The following is a 16,025-nucleotide window of genomic DNA, read 5'->3' on the forward strand; positions in this document are numbered from 1 at the left end:
GACAGGAACCATCTTTGGGAAAAATTTGTACGACTTGTACTTTGATTTTTTAGTTTGACTCATGTCCCCTCTGCTAACATGGAGGGGGTGAGATTTATGATCTATACTACAGCCATCCACCAGGGGGCGATGGAGATGCTTTGGCTTGCAAACCTCCTATCTGCAGAATTTTCTGATTGGTTGATTTCACTTTAGATGATGAGAACAAGGAAGGCTGCTCATATTCAGTCTGTCTGCAAGATAATCCCGCCCTTCGTTGTGACAGAAAAGTCACCTGACGAAAACCTCCAATCAGGTTCACTGGAAACAACTATCTGCATCAGCACCAGGCTGAGCTGAATTCTGACCTTAGTATACTACAATGTAGTAACTATTACATTTACTACACTGGCCCATCTTTTTACCTGAAAACAAGCTTAATTTTATTTTTAATTTAATTTTAATTATTAACTTAATTTAGAGCATCGTTTCATGGAACCTCGTCCAACTTGCACCAAGTGCAAAAGCTCCTATCTGCAAAATGATCCAGGAAAAGTGGGGAAAAACCTCCTATCTGCACTTTGTGAGGCACTAATACCTAGTCGGTATTGTTAACACATAATATATTATGTATTGGGTATCATTAACAAATAGCATTCTGCAAGAAAACAAGTTTTTTTTAGTTTTCTCAAAAAAGTGCATTTTTCAGATAGGAGGTTTTGCTCTTCGGCCATCGTTATATACCGTCAATGATTTGGGTGCATAAACTGCAATTTATGGAATTATGTGAAAAAATGGTCACATCAAAATGTAGCTTTTTTTGCAAACCTGTTTAAGAAATAAATGTAGCTGATACTGCTAAATACAGATCAGTGGTTCATGCTGGTTCATGCATTGATTCTACAGTTTCCAAGTGAAACCAAGCATAAACTGAATTGTTAAAAAAACAAAACAACAACCAAGAAGTCTTTTCATGCATGCATTTAATAACTCTTTTCTACACTTTTTTTGTTTATAAAATATATACAGAATATTATGACAGAGGCCAACAAACATGCTAACCTGTCATAAATATACAAAGGTGATTTTCATCCACTCACCCATCCAAACATATCACAAGCATCAGTTATCATCATCATTTGTTACAAGAAAACACTTCAGGCTGTGTTTCACAATGTTTTGCTTGATCCTGTTCGTGAGAGATCCAAACAATAACTCTGTGGTTGAAGCTGTTGTTGAGTCCTTTTTTTTCTTTTTTTAAATCACAGACACACACAAATTAAGAATCTGCACAGAAATGCTGAAATGCTGTCATTGGCATGCTTTCTTTGATTAATGCCCATTTGTTGCCAAAAAGATCATTCGCTTGTATCCATTTCCTTATTTCCATTTCAAGACAGCCATTCAGAATCAGGTAGACATCAGGAGGGAGGATGTCCGGAGTAGTGAAGAATTTATCCTTGAGAGACAGAAGACACTTCTGTCTTGCTGGCTGATACTGAGGTCTCATCATCAACCATACCACCCATTCCAACTGTGGAGAGCATGCAGTTACGGAACTGAAAAGGAGAACAGGTACAGAGGTAAGATACCAAGCAAGATTGTACATATCTCAAAAGAAGAATCGTGTATGTTCAGATCATGTTGTGATAAAAACAAACTAATTTTCAGAGTATAATTGATACATTAAGGTGGACCTCAGAATTTCAAACTTTGTTTCTAAACAAAGTCCTGAGTTTATGGAGTATATGAGCTCCAATTTGAAAAGTTTGCCTCTTCTGGTGGTTTCAGAGAAACATTTCTGATGATGATAAAGTCTGAAGTCACAGGTCTTGTATCATATGTATGGTGTGTTGTTAATCATAAATTAAAATCAGAGATTCAGACTATAGTCACTGTCAGTCATCTGTCGGATACTTACTGATAAGTCATCACTTATAAAGGGTTTATGAGTTTAAACTATATGCTTTAATGGTTGATAAGCCATTAAAAACAACAACTTTTGGGTTGCCAGGTTGTGGCTAGTGTTTATCCTCCTCTTGCAGGACACTTGTCTTTCTAGCTCTTCAGTGGACCATTTAACCTCTAATTTTCTGGAAAAATGCTGCAGAGCGTCTGACAAAGTTCATGTATTAACAACTTATTAAGATTTCAAGTCTTGACATATCATAAATAGAAATCCTTTGTTCCCTTAAAGGAGAATCAATTTCTACAGTGACAGTTGCTACAGTTCAGCAACAAACTGACCTGTTTGTTCATCAGCACATAGATGATTGGGTTGAACAATGCTGAGCTCTTTGAAAAGAAAGCAGGGATAGCCATGGCTGTAGCTGAGAATGCAGCTCCCTTGTTCATGAAGATCCATGCAGCAAAGCTGGCATATGGAGTCCAGGCCACCAAGAATCCAATAACCATCAGGACGCACATACGTGTCACCTCCCTCTCAGCTTTCTGGGTGGATTCTGAGTCCTGCTGCTGAGCTGCTGCCTGAAATGTGTTGAAGAGAAGAGCAGGGAGGAGGTTAGAAAGATGTGTACTCAACAACAGCAACAGCAGTCTATATATTTTTTAAGAAAGGTGACATAATATTGTGTAATCCTGAGTTTAGATTTTTGATGTACTAGCGTAACAACTAACATATAATGATAATAGAATTAAAGAAAAATTACATCAATAAATCAGATTTATTGAGTGATTTTGTGCACTTTAAAGATACTTTAAAGCACAGAGAAAGAGCAAAAAATACTCTGTTATATAAAATTATAACAAAAGTGGCCAATGTGGGAGGTATTTATTAAAGGCAATGTACAGGTGACTTTATGTAGAGGATGGTAAAGTGAGGATTAGCAAAAAAGCGCTGCCACCTTACATAGACTAGGACAATACTATTTATAGTAATGTACAGTTAAGAGAACAAGACTTACAGCTTTGACTGTCAGCACAAGGCTTCCATATGTGAAGAAGATGGTGAAGACAGGGAAACAGAAGTGGCAGGTGAACATGTACATGACATATGACTCGTTGTTGAAGCCTGGGGCCAGAGTGTAGTAGTCAGGTCCACATGAACACTGCAGACCCTCAGGGATGTACCTGTGTAAGAATACAGGCAGGTCAGCAGAGAGCAGCTATTACACAATCAGTCAATACTGTACAATAAATGAGAGCAGAGAAGGAAACCTGTTGTGCATTTGAAGCATGACAAAAGAAAGTGACACCCTCTGATGTCCAGAGGTTGATACTAATGAATCTACACTACTGCATGTACTTAATGAAAATAATTTATACCTGTAAAAGTCATTTTAGAATAAACATGTACTTTTCTTGCTCAAGTGATATGATCTATTTTATTCAGTATTATTCTCAGAAACTGTGTTGTCACAATAGCTATGCCCTGCCAGTGTCACCAGCTGTAGAAGGACTGAAGCAAGAATGGGAGATTCAGATAAAGCCTCACTTTTTCTTTCCTCTGTGAGAAAATCCCTTTTAGACAACGCTTGCAGCTCTTCATGTCAGACTGTTCTAGGTTTCAGTTATGAACTCATTACACTCAGCTGACAGCAGAGACATTTCTTTACCATCTGTTTAGCCTGTGCTACAGCTGCAGTTCGTTGTTCAGCTGCTCCTCTTTTCTCTCACAATGGAAATATCGAAGTGATATTACTAATAGTGGGCAGTGCCGTGATGGAATACATTCATTCAGGCACTGCTTAAGTACAATTTTGAGGTAGTTGTACATTACTTGTTATATATAATGATAGAGACCAACCTGCCTGCCTAAAGAGTACTTTTACTTTTGAGACTCTGAGACACTGTGGCATTGCTACTTTTACTCAGGGATCTGAATACTTCTTGCACGGTCACCATACATAAAAAAGGAAAGAGAGAGATAAACGGATCAGTTTCTTAAAGGTAATTGCTATCTCTGGCTGCCATAAATGACTCTATTTGATTAGTTTTTTCACTAAGTTTTGCCAATGCAAACCTTTGCAGAGATTCTTGGCTGCTTGGTTGCGGCTGCAAAAACTCCCCAGCTGCAAAGCATTTTATTCAAAAGTCTAAATGTCTCTTGCAAAGTACAATGTCTTCTTTTTTTCATAAAAGTTTAAAGCGTTGGTCTGTCTAAGTTGATGCTGTAACGGTCTAAGTCCATTAGAGTCAGCTTGGCCTTCCTGCTCATCCCTGCTCTGACAAAAAAAAAACCCATGAGAGATGTCACCGATGCTACATCCAAGTTTTCCTACTGTCTGTGGTTAAAATATTAAGCCCTCAATAAAAAATCATTTACAGTATATACATTTCTGAGGCTTTTGAGTGTCTGAGATTTTGTTTCTTTTTTCTGAGAAGTTTTTTTTCTTCTTTTGCCCTATTTGGGGTGTAGTTTCATGCAAAGTTTCAGTTTGGTGAAGATATATTTGAATTACCTGGACCAGCCAGCCAGTGGAGGGGCAGCACAAGACATAGCCATGACCCAGGTGAAAAAAACTCCAGCTCCTGCGTGTGTTGCAGTGAATTTGAAGCTTCCCATGGGTTTGCAGACGACGATGTATCTCTCAACAGCCAGAACCACCAGAGACCAGAGAGCAACTTGACCTGTGAGGAAATTAAAGAAACAAAAACATCTGGTTATGATTGTCGTCAGCTAAACCAAAAAATATCAAAAACATTAAGTATGTTTTCCATGACAAAGACAATAAAATGTTAACAGTGTCACAAAAACTAAAACCTAGTTCATACCTCCCAGAGTGGCCATGAATCCCTCCACAGCGCAGGCAGTGGGTCCAAAAACGAAGTAGCCGTTGATGGAAGTTACGAAGGTGATGGTGAAACCAAAGATGCACATGATCAGTCCAGCCACAGCCAGGTTGACCAGGATAAAGTTGAGAGGTTGCCGCAGCTTCTTGTTCTGAGCTGTGACCACCAGAGTCAGAGCGTTGATGGGGAAGCCAGTGCAGATCAGGAAAAACATGTAGGCAGCCAGCATTTTGAACAGGATTGGATCCCCAAGGTAGTACTGTGGGTATTCAAAAGGACTTCTAACAACCCCAGTCCTGTTGGTCATGGGGATGTAGAAGTTCTTTCCCTCTGTGCCATTAGGCTCTGATCCTCCTTCCCAAGCCATCTTCAGTTACCTTAGTAGCTGGAGCTTCTGTCGATGAGCAGTGCCAACACCGTGTGATGTTCCCCTGCAGTTACCAGTGGTGTAAGTCCACCCCACATAGACAGCTTATACTGTCCTGGGTGTTGTTTTATACCTTCCTGAGTTCATCCTTCAAATTGGCAAAATTAGATTACAAGAGGATTATGAGGAAGTTGGCAGCTCAAGTCTGATTGGTAATTGACTTTAACAAATTATTGAGGAACACTGACCCATGGGTCACATTTAACGCTATCTCCATGTCTCAGATCAACGTTTAACACATCTAAATGTTATATGTTAGAAATAAAAGATAGGGAGAAAATATGTTGTACTGTATTATAATATATACCACTTTCCAATATGAGAATAACATTTCTCTGTTTATAGTGTTATAGTGGGAGGAACAACTAATTCTAAAGAAAAATCAGATATTTAATTTAAATAACAAAGATGATTACTTTGAAAGTAAATTTAAAATGTAACAACTGTAAAATGTTCAGTATCCTTTTAAGATAAGTTTAATGGACAAATTAATTTGTTGCTAATTATTTACAGAACTATAGGGAAGAATAAGTGATTTTTTTTTAAATTCAATACTTTATTACCATTAATAGGAGTTTGCCTTAGTACAGCTCTTAAAAACAGACAAAAAACACACACAATAAGTAGATAAAGTAGATAAAACAGCAAAAACAGTTAGGCTACCACATTTATACATTCAAAGATACATAATATAATAATTTCCTGCATTTTATCATCTTGTGGGGGAAAAAAAAGTCCTAAAGAGCTTTGTGCTGCTGCTTATCTACTTTTAAAGTGCTTGTTGGCTACTGCTCGCTCTGCTACAACAGTACAGGTGCTTGTGCGTCAGTAGGAGCAGCGTCAGGATATGTGCTGATTCTGGAACGAGATACACTTAAGACTCTGGAGTCTCTTTCCTGAGGGGAGGTGTTCGAAAAGCTAGCAGGGGTCGGCAATTCCCTTCTACGTCTTGCGTCTGAGACGTGTGGCATATGGAGGAGACAGGGGGGTATGGGAGGGGGAGGTGGGGGGACACAGCCAATGATCTAAGAAGCCTTGCAGCTTTATAGCTTTATAGCCTACCGACATCAAACTGAACAGACTCTCCTCTGCTTATTGGCGAAGAAATGTATTCTACAGTGATCGCTTTGACATAGTTATTGACCAACAATCTGAATATATGCTCAGTCACTGGAGAGCAGGACGATCTGCTGAGATATGACAAATGCTTGGAAATCGGGTAAGTCCTGTTTCAGGGTTTATGACTATCAATTAGCTAGAAGTCTGTGTGTGCGTGTGTGTGTGTGTGTGTGTGTGTGCACAACCCTGTCTCCATTCATAATTTCTAAGAGACAAGTGTATGAGTTTAGGCGCCTGTTAATAAAGAGTAGTCATATCTGAATGTGCACTCAAATGTTTGTTAAACTATTGAACTGCATCCAAAACTGAATGATAATATGATAATGAGAGTAATGGTTGAGACAGTGCCCTGATCAAAGCCCCTTTGAGGGATTTTTGCACCTCTCCATCACAATTTTTTAATTGTTTCAACTTGTATCTTTTGCACAAGTCTAAACAAATAAAATCAGATAAAATTGTGAAGCACCTTGAGGCAAATTTGTGATTTGTGAATTTGAGCTATATGAAAAGGATAAAACTCATAGATTATTTCTCTGAGAGTGCGTTTATAGCTTAAAAATCCAGAATCTCTGAGTATGCAGATTTTGAAGATTCTTCACTGAAAAGTCCATTCTCAGTGTTTGTGCACTGGAGGCCTCAGGTTTTCACATTACAGTTGTGTGAGTTGAATTCTGGACCACGATTGGCTCCAAACTGGTTGTGATGTCACAAATCATGCTCTAGACCCACCCCTTAAAATAAGACTTTCAGTGAGCACAGAAAAACTTTCCACTCTCAGCAGATTAATGTGAAAAATGTATTCTAGTGTCAGACATCATTCTGCACAGTGAAGCTCAAACATCCAGCTGTGGGAACAACAACAAAAACATATTTTTGAGTGTAGAGGGGCTTTTTAAGTAAGTCAAGAAGTATGTATGATAAAATAAACTTAAATTTCAGAGTGTTATGTTATAGCCTATTTTTCTTTACTGACACATTAAACCAACATGATACACTGTAATTTGTATTTTCAAACTTAGCAGAGTAACAAGTATACTGAAATATTGTCTAGTGGAGTAGCATTAACTTGTATAAAATGGAAATACTTAATGTACAAGTACATAAAAACTACACTTATGAGTACTGGAGCAAACACTTGTCTTTTTTTATGCCATTTTATTGCTTTTGTCCTTACTGTGGGAGAGCAGGAAACCTGCCGGAAAACAGGCCCACAGCTGGTAAAATGTATTACATTGCTCTGATGTTTTTTCTTGCTAAAACTAAAATGAATGAAAATGAAATGAAAATGTACTTAGTTACTTTTATAACCATTGAGTAACATACAGTAGTTACTGTTCACCACTGGATTACAGTAATGCTGTAATCATATTATGCAGTCAGTGTACCAGCGTAATTATATCTAATTGTCTCAAACAGCAGAATAAATAGCACACAATAATATCCAATAGAGGGAAAAACAAATTTCAGGCACTCATTCGTGGAGCAGGAACAAAAACACTAGGATTAAGTTAAAGAAGCCTTTATTCAAAATCATCAGGGTACAAAAGGGTTAAAAACATCAAGCAAACAATTTATAAACTTGGTAGGGAGTGTCACCCAATCCTGATTGATGAGTGAATGCAGGTGGATGACAGCAATGGATCACAATGAGAAGCCATGTTTAAGATGAAATGCCTCCCCAAGTACTCAAGAAGCATCCTGCACAAAAATGGGAAATAAATGACCAAACCAATATTAAAATTACATACATCATATCAATACATTTCCAAAATATTCAATCAATTACTTAAAATATGTGACCATACACATGAATTCAAATGCATCTGTACAAAAAGACCTGTATGTTTGACCTTCTCTATCTTACGGTGTTTGGAAATTTCTAATGGTTTTTTAGGATCTGGATGTTTTACATATTGGACTTTTTTTTAAAGCAGTAAAAATAATATGTGGCTTGTAAGACCTTTCCATTGAGTCGCTGTAATAAGCTTTTTACCTGCTATCTGCATCAGAAAACATTAAAGTCTATGTAAAGCAACAATACGTTGTGTATATGTGTTCTGAGTTTGTCATCAAAATACACAATTTAAAATAGGCATCATTTGTAGGTGTAAGGCAAGCAACATGGATGATAGTTTCAAAATAAAGTTACGTTAGGAGCCACTGTTTGATTCTGCACATATTTTGTAGGTAAATTTGGATTTGTTTCTGTAAAAATGTAACTGAAATGACTAGTTTACAAGCGAACCATGTTTATAACAATTATTTTATAACATATATAATGTGCTTAAAAAGAAAAAAAAGAAATTTTCCTTTACACGGACTTTAACATGTTTTTAGCCTGTCAGTCAGTTCAGCAGTGCTGGCAGGTTCAAACTAGGACTGTAATTAATGATTATGTTCAGAATAAATTAATCTGCTGATTATTTCTTGATTAACTGATTAATGATTTCCATAAAATACCTGTTATAATATCTTAAAGCCCAAGATGACTGCTTCAAATGTCTTGATTTTCTGCCCAACAGTCCAAAACCCAAAGATATTCAATTTACACTCATGTATAACACAAAAAAGTTCTCACATTTGACAAACTGCAACCAGCAACTGTTTGAAATGTATACTTAATTAATTAATTAAAATTACTAAAATGATTGATTATCAAAATTGTTGCAAATTAATTTTCTGTTAATTGACTAATTGACTAATCGTTGCAACCCTCGTTCAAACACTGAACTTCGTTTAAGAAGCAATCTATATGTTCATCAGCACAGAGATAACAGGATTACACACTATGTAATGTACTATGAACAATACATTATGTAGTATGAAGCAAGTTCAACATACTCAGGATATCTTTTTATTAGCTGGCTTCACTGAGCCTAACACTGGCCATCCAGATAACCACTACTATGAAGCTGGTCATCAACTAGCTCAGTCAACTCTGGGTTTTCCTACCCAGTTACAGGTCAGTGGTTGGGGTGTTGACAGGTTTTGATCCAATCCTCTGAAGTTAACCTGCTCCGCAGCAGGTCAGCGGTTCAGCATAAGTTACCATGGCGCTGTACCCTGGTAAGATGTGAACCACCATTGTAACCCTGAAAACCTGAAGTTACCTCGCTAACCCCAAATCCTGCTTCATAGTACAGGCAGGGATTTCTGCTGTCATGAAAGTGAAGGCAGCCTGCTTGTTCATGAAGATCCAACCTGTGGAAGTGGAGTTTGGAGTGCAAGCAAACAGCAAGCCAGTGACCATCAAGATGCACATTCATGTCCCTTTCCTCTCAGCCTTCTGAGTTTTGTGACTCCTGCTGCTGTCTGAAGTCTTTTAGAAGACATTAAAGGTTGTAATGTGACGTTCAAGGCACTGTGGGTGACCTAAGGAGGACTCAATAATCACTCATGAATCTGACCCCCTAATGGTGCATCTACATTTTATCCACTGAAGTAACTCATGCGCAAATTTCTCCTAAACTACATGAAAAGAATGTAAAATTTATTGCAGCTTTGATGTTACCACCAGGCTCAAGTAAGTGAAGAAAATTAAGAAAATTAAGACCTTTAAGAAGGAATCAGCTAAATATTTCACAATCAACATAACAATGACAATTAAAGTTCACTATATGTACTCCATGTGTACATGTAGTGTGTACTACTACATATGTATGTATGTGCTACATACTGTACAGATGGAATAGTATGTTATTGAATAAAATAACTTTTTCAAATCTACCATGTAATCATGTGTCATGATTATATTTAATTCTCCATGCACCAACATTATTACAGGGAAAACATTAGTCTGTAAAGACTTTGTACTGAGTGGGTGACTTTGTACAGTGGCAAAGATGTACAGTATGACATTTTGTTCCAAGATTTATCTTTAAGTAGATCTAGTAAATAGAAACTATCTCTGTAAAAAATCTTTGAAACATACTTAAATTATGCATGCTCATTTGTAAAATAAATTATCCTGAAATTCAGTTTATCACTCAGTATTTTGTACTATACTTGCATCAGTCACAAAGTTGGGAGGTAGCATAAGCTAGAAACACGATCCAGGTGAAGACAATGCAGCTCCTGCCTGATCTGCAGTGAACCTGAAGGTTCACTAGTTTGCGCACAACAATATACTGTATCTCCCAGACAACTACATCACCTTGGATACAGGAAAGGGGTGCAACATCTGAAATTAAAAAAAAAAAAAAACTCAAACTATTAAGTTATTATCTATTAGATAATTATTAAACTATTAGATCTTCTTTTCATTGTTCCAAAATCTAGATCTAGACACAAAAATGAGTAGTAACAGTAGTTGCAGAATAATAGTAGTTGTTGTAGTTGTAGTAATATCATGTATTATGTGTAGTATTTTATCTTTAGTGTAAGTAATGTACCATAAGTTTAACAGACAAACATATTTTTTTGCAGACAGATGCATAGCAAGAGCCGTATAGTGAAGTTGCTTTTTCTTCTATGAAATTACTAAAAGTTGCTTAGTTAGTCCCTGTTAGATAGAATGGATCCCTCAGTCCATTGCATCCTAAAATGTTTATCTGACTGTTCCTCGACAGTCACTGTTTACTTTGGCCAATCTACAACTGATCCTCAAAACAGATTAACTAATTTATCTCAACAGATTTTTTTTTCTACTGTATTTTCTTGTTTCACCTTCACTGAATGTAATATCAGGATACAGTGGAGACAACTAATGTCTCTCATAAAAACATGGTCATAATACATTAAAGGACTTTTCTCAGCAGTATGGATCAACATGCAAAGATCATTTCAACCATACTAAAAGTCACTGGGTCAAAAATGGACCCAGTGTGGGTCATTATACTGTGGCAATGAAAAATTGAGAGAAAACATACAGCTATTCTGTTGAACTGCTGGACTGTAGGCAGACATTTTAAAAAAATGGAAAAGCTGCACACTCATAACTCAGATGCATTCATGGGTAGATGGGTAGAAAATCACCTAAGACAAGGGGTTGTTTTGATCCAGTATTCTCAACAATATATGATAAATAACAATAACACAACATGGTATAATCCCATTATAACAATACTGACCCATACTGGATCACCTGTGATTTTGGAAATGAGAATCTCCAAATATACAAAGGCCGTCTCTGATATTTTCCTTTGCACTTTACCTCCAAGTGTGGCCACAAATCCCTCGGTAGTACAGGCAGTTCATTGAGTAGGATGGTGAATCCAAAACAGCTCATCATCTGTCCAACCACAGATCAGGATGTAGCAGAGAGGTTGCTGTAGTTTCTTGGTCCAGAACAATGGTAGACCACTGTTGGTAGATCTTGTGCAGATCAGGCCAAACATGTAGAGATCTACCAATCTTGAATGTAGAAGTTCTGTTCCTCGATAGTGTTGGCATCATTAGGTGGATGGACAGTAAGAGCTTGTTTGGATGTGTGGACTCATCCGCAGCTTAACTTAATCACAGTTTCTTATGCTGTAAATGGTGACCTGTTTCAGGATGGGTAAGGCAAGTAGAAATTTGTTAATGACCTTAACACTGGATGGTGTACTAAGTCCTCCGCTTAATTTGTTTCGTGATAAGGCAGGTAATGCGGGTGCCAACTGTTACACATTCAGTGTGCTGAGGCTGAACAGTCTTATCTGATAACTTTTTGCCAAAGTCATCAGTTTAATTATCAAACATTTCTTTTAGACCACACATTTATTCATGTGCTGTTGACAAATCCAGATACAGATTTATTAAGAAAATTAAATAGAAATAAAAGAAGAAATGAATTGATTCCTTCCATGTAGTCATCTTAACATGGTGCATATCTTCACACATTTCTCACATCCTGAAGTGAATTGAAGTTACTTGAGTGTAAATTCTGCATTATGTTGCATTTCTATCAGTCATAGTGTGGACGTCTATTAGCCAGTATTAGCAGAAGTCAGCCTCTCTGTAACATAAACTGAAGGTATGAATGAATACAGTATGAATGTACATGTAGATTTGTCTTGCAGTAAATTCAAAATTGGCTCATCATCAGTAAAACCGACATTTTTTATGATGAATATTTCAGTTCACATATTCACATAACGCCACAACAGAAACAGTTAGTCAGATAGTAGTTAACAGTATTTACACAGGTATTATAATGATGGTATTGCATCTCCAGTCTACCACCACCAATGTGGCCGAACAAGTATAATCATTTAATCACTTGGTTTGGTTGGTTCAATCATTATCATTATTATTATTACACTGTCTTTCTTTGACTGGGACAATGACCTCTGTTCAACTACACAGGATACATTATCTTACAGTCAACTTCCTTGGACTCTGGTAGTGTTGCTGTGGCTTAAAGAAGATATCCAATTACTCAAGTGTTAATCACATAGTTCTTTCCAACCTGTGACAGTAAGCTTTTGCTACATCACAGTCAGGCAACTGCAAGGGAGACAGTGAGGTTAATCCAATTAGGATGATGACACCTACTGTCTCTCCATATGGAAACGGACACTGGCTTTTAAAATGTTATATTGCTGGTCTGGCCTTAAAGCATAACTATGTAAATATTCAACATAATGTATTTAAGTAATCAAGGCGAGGAAGTGAGAAAAATTAGGATAGTCTATATTTGAAGAATGCATTCATACAATACTGTATCTATTGCCCTCTCATTTGTCCATATTTCAAACAAACACATCATCATATACATTCATGTTCTCAAAGTAGCTTATAATATACTTAAAATGAACTTAAAATAAACATTTGCATGTTTTGAGTAAGGTTAGTGTTGGTAAGACCTGTTGACTGAACTTAATGTCTATCATTTAATAAGGATTAAGAGAATTCCTCCGGATCTGGAAAGTGGGAGTATTACTTTAAATTACTTAGGATTAATTACTGACCTCTTTCAACACATGTACTACCTCACAATCCTGTAATCCCATTTTGGCGATTTGATGAGAGATTTAGTAGTGAGGTATAAAAATCACACTCCACAGCTGTAGCCATCATGACAATCCGCACTACTGAGTTCTTTTGGTGAAGAAGCTCGACAGAACAACAAATTATCACAAATGGCATGGGAGGGAGGACTCGAGCCTAATGGCACAGAGGGAAAGAACTTCTACATCCCCATGTCCAACAAGACCGGGGTTGTTAGAAGTCCTTTTGAATACCCACAGTACTATCTGGCAGATCCCATCGTGTTCAAGCTTCTAGCTGCCTACATGTTCTTCTTGATCTGCACTGGAACTCCCATCAACGGTCTGACATTGTTGGTCACAATGCAGAACAAGAAGCTCCAGCAACCTCTCAACTTTATCCTGGTCAACCTGGCTGTCGCTGGACTGATTATGTGCGCCTTCGGATTCACCACCACCTTCGTAACTGCTCTCAACGGCTACTTCATTTTCGGACCATTGGGCTGTGCCATTGAGGGATTCATGGCCACTGTGGGAGGTTTGTGACACTGTTAAAATTGTATTGTTTTTGACATGGAAAAAATACTTACTGTTTTCCATATTTTGCAGTTTACTTACAACAATCATAACCAAATGTTTTTGTTTCTTCACTTTAATTTCCTCACAGGTCAAGTTGCTCTCTGGTCTCTGGTAGTGTTGGCTGTTGAGAGATACATTGTTGTCTGCAAACCCATGGGAAGCTTCAAGTTCACTGGAGCTCACGCAGGAGCTGGAGTCGGTTTCACTTGGGTAATGGCTTTGGCTTGTGCTGCTCCCCCACTGTTTGGCTGGTCCAGGTAAATCTTCATTTTCATTTGTCATTTCAGTTAAACATGTCTTTAAATATTTAAGGCTCATTAAAATGACAGCAAAGCAAATATTTTATCTCCCATGTAGTCATGAGTTTGGTAGATACTGTAGATGCAGTAGGTAAATGGTTAATATAAGAAAACATTAATACATTTCTACATGATTTCCTCCTCTTAAATCTCACACAGGTACCTTCCTGAGGGCATGCAGTGCTCCTGCGGACCAGACTACTACACTCTGGCCCCTGGCTTCAACAATGAATCATACGTCATTTACATGTTTGTCATCCACTTCTTCATTCCCGTCTTCCTGATCTTCTTCACTTATGGCAGCCTTGTGCTGACAGTCAAAGCTGTAAGCAAAGTTTAAACTCATGGGATATTTCAATTATAGCTAAAACTGAAATAAATGCCAAATTGTCTGTGCTGTGAATTCTGATGATGTTTTGGTATCTTAAACACTTTAGGCAGCAGCCCAGCAGCAGGAGTCAGAATCCACCCAGAAGGCCGAGAGGGAAGTGACACGTATGTGCATCTTGATGGTCATTGGCTTCCTGGTAGCCTGGTCACCATATGCAACTTTCGCTGGCTGGATCTTCATGAACAAGGGAGCTGCCTTCACCGCCATGACAGCTGGAATCCCCGCCTTCTTTGCAAAGAGCTCAGCTGTGTATAATACTGTCATCTATGTGCTGATGAACAAACAGGTTAGTTCATATAAAGTTCTTATCTTCTCATTTTTAAGTGTTTGTACCCACCATGGTGATTATTACGTGCATGTTATTTCAATATCTTTTTTACTTTCTTTTCCAGTTCCGTAACTGCATGCTGAGCACTATTGGAATGGGCGGCATGGTAGAGGATGAGACCTCAGTTTCTACCAGCAAGACAGAAGTGTCCACTGCGTAAATATGGAGACATTTTCTTATACCTGGACATTTTCCTTTCTTCTGTCTCTTTGATCTGGAATAATCCTCAATGTGGACTGAGTGAAGTTCAGGGATGTCTGAACCACTTGACCGGTGATGAACAGCTCCAGGAACCAACTCATGAACTGAATTTTTCTCACCTTTTACTTGACGGATGCTGGAAAGTTTTTGTCATGTCGAATGTGAATTTGAAATCAATGCAAATAATGTAAGATTTGAGAATACAGGCATGTGGATGCTCATTTTGACTCTCTCTACCGTCAGAAGCAAAGCTATCCCTGAAATGTTTGAGTTATTTGGCACCATTGAATCTACCCATCATCCTGAAAGAACATATAGTTTGAATCCCACAGTACCTCCTAAAGATGTTTTTTTGTACATCAGTGGGGAAACATTTTATACTGTGTTTTCAAAATGAGCAACTACATACAATGTAAAACTCTATTTGTGTCATTTGCTGAGTTGGTCATCATGAATTGTCAACATTGTACATATAAAAACAGCATAGATAAATAAATGTATGCATGAAAATGTTTTGTTATATCCAGTTCTTTTCAAACTTCGTGCCATGAAAAAAGGCATCAGCAGCTTTTAAGGTATTTAATGAAACTCAGAGAGGCTTATGTTTCTCATGTTGTTTGGAGCTTATCTGGCTGACCAAATGCTCCCTAAAATGGTGCTGATACATTCCTCCTCATCCTGTCTACAGATGGTATAAAGCCCACGCAAGGCACCTTAGGATCATGTCATCAGGGTTACCTGATTATGACGGCGTCAAGTCACACTGAGACGAAAAGGTGTGTGGTAAAGCTAGATCAGGTTAATCCACTTAACAGGGATTACAACACAAGGGTGTTGCATGTCTTATTGGTGTTTAACAAAGACACAGGAAAGTGAGCATATTGGATGCAGAGGCTTTATTATTCTAAAAATAGATAAAAGATTAAATGAGCTTACATTAAATTCACTGATTGGATTTGAATGTTGGTATTAATATAAAATAGGGACAGTAGGGAGAGAAAAATATAATAAAGATAGGAGAATGTGAAAGCCATAGAGGTGA

General features: G+C 37.6%; 2 protein-coding genes across 2 annotated transcripts; one reads left to right on the forward strand and one right to left on the reverse strand.

Annotated features, from left to right (window-relative positions):
* Positions 1–945: 945 nt before the first annotated feature.
* On the reverse strand, positions 946–5,186 carry LOC122980095 (green-sensitive opsin-like). The gene is made up of 5 exons (XM_044347802.1): positions 4,714–5,186; positions 4,401–4,569; positions 2,904–3,069; positions 2,227–2,466; positions 946–1,538 (listed from the first exon to the last, which is right to left on the reverse strand). Exons 1-5 carry the CDS (start codon positions 5,096–5,098, stop codon positions 1,434–1,436), a joined length of 1,065 nt encoding a protein of 354 aa, XP_044203737.1. The 5' UTR covers positions 5,099–5,186; the 3' UTR covers positions 946–1,433.
* An 8,003-nt stretch (positions 5,187–13,189) lies between these two features.
* Positions 13,190–15,493, forward strand: LOC122980096 (green-sensitive opsin-like). The gene is made up of 5 exons (XM_044347803.1): positions 13,190–13,723; positions 13,853–14,021; positions 14,223–14,388; positions 14,501–14,740; positions 14,847–15,493. The coding sequence occupies exons 1-5, from the start codon at positions 13,339–13,341 to the stop codon at positions 14,940–14,942; spliced, it is 1,056 nt and encodes a 351-aa protein (XP_044203738.1). The 5' UTR covers positions 13,190–13,338; the 3' UTR covers positions 14,943–15,493.
* Positions 15,494–16,025: the final 532 nt, after the last annotated feature.

This window comes from Thunnus albacares, chromosome 4 (assembly GCF_914725855.1).
Source record: "Thunnus albacares chromosome 4, fThuAlb1.1, whole genome shotgun sequence".
Taxonomy (NCBI): Eukaryota; Metazoa; Chordata; class Actinopteri; order Scombriformes; family Scombridae; genus Thunnus; species Thunnus albacares.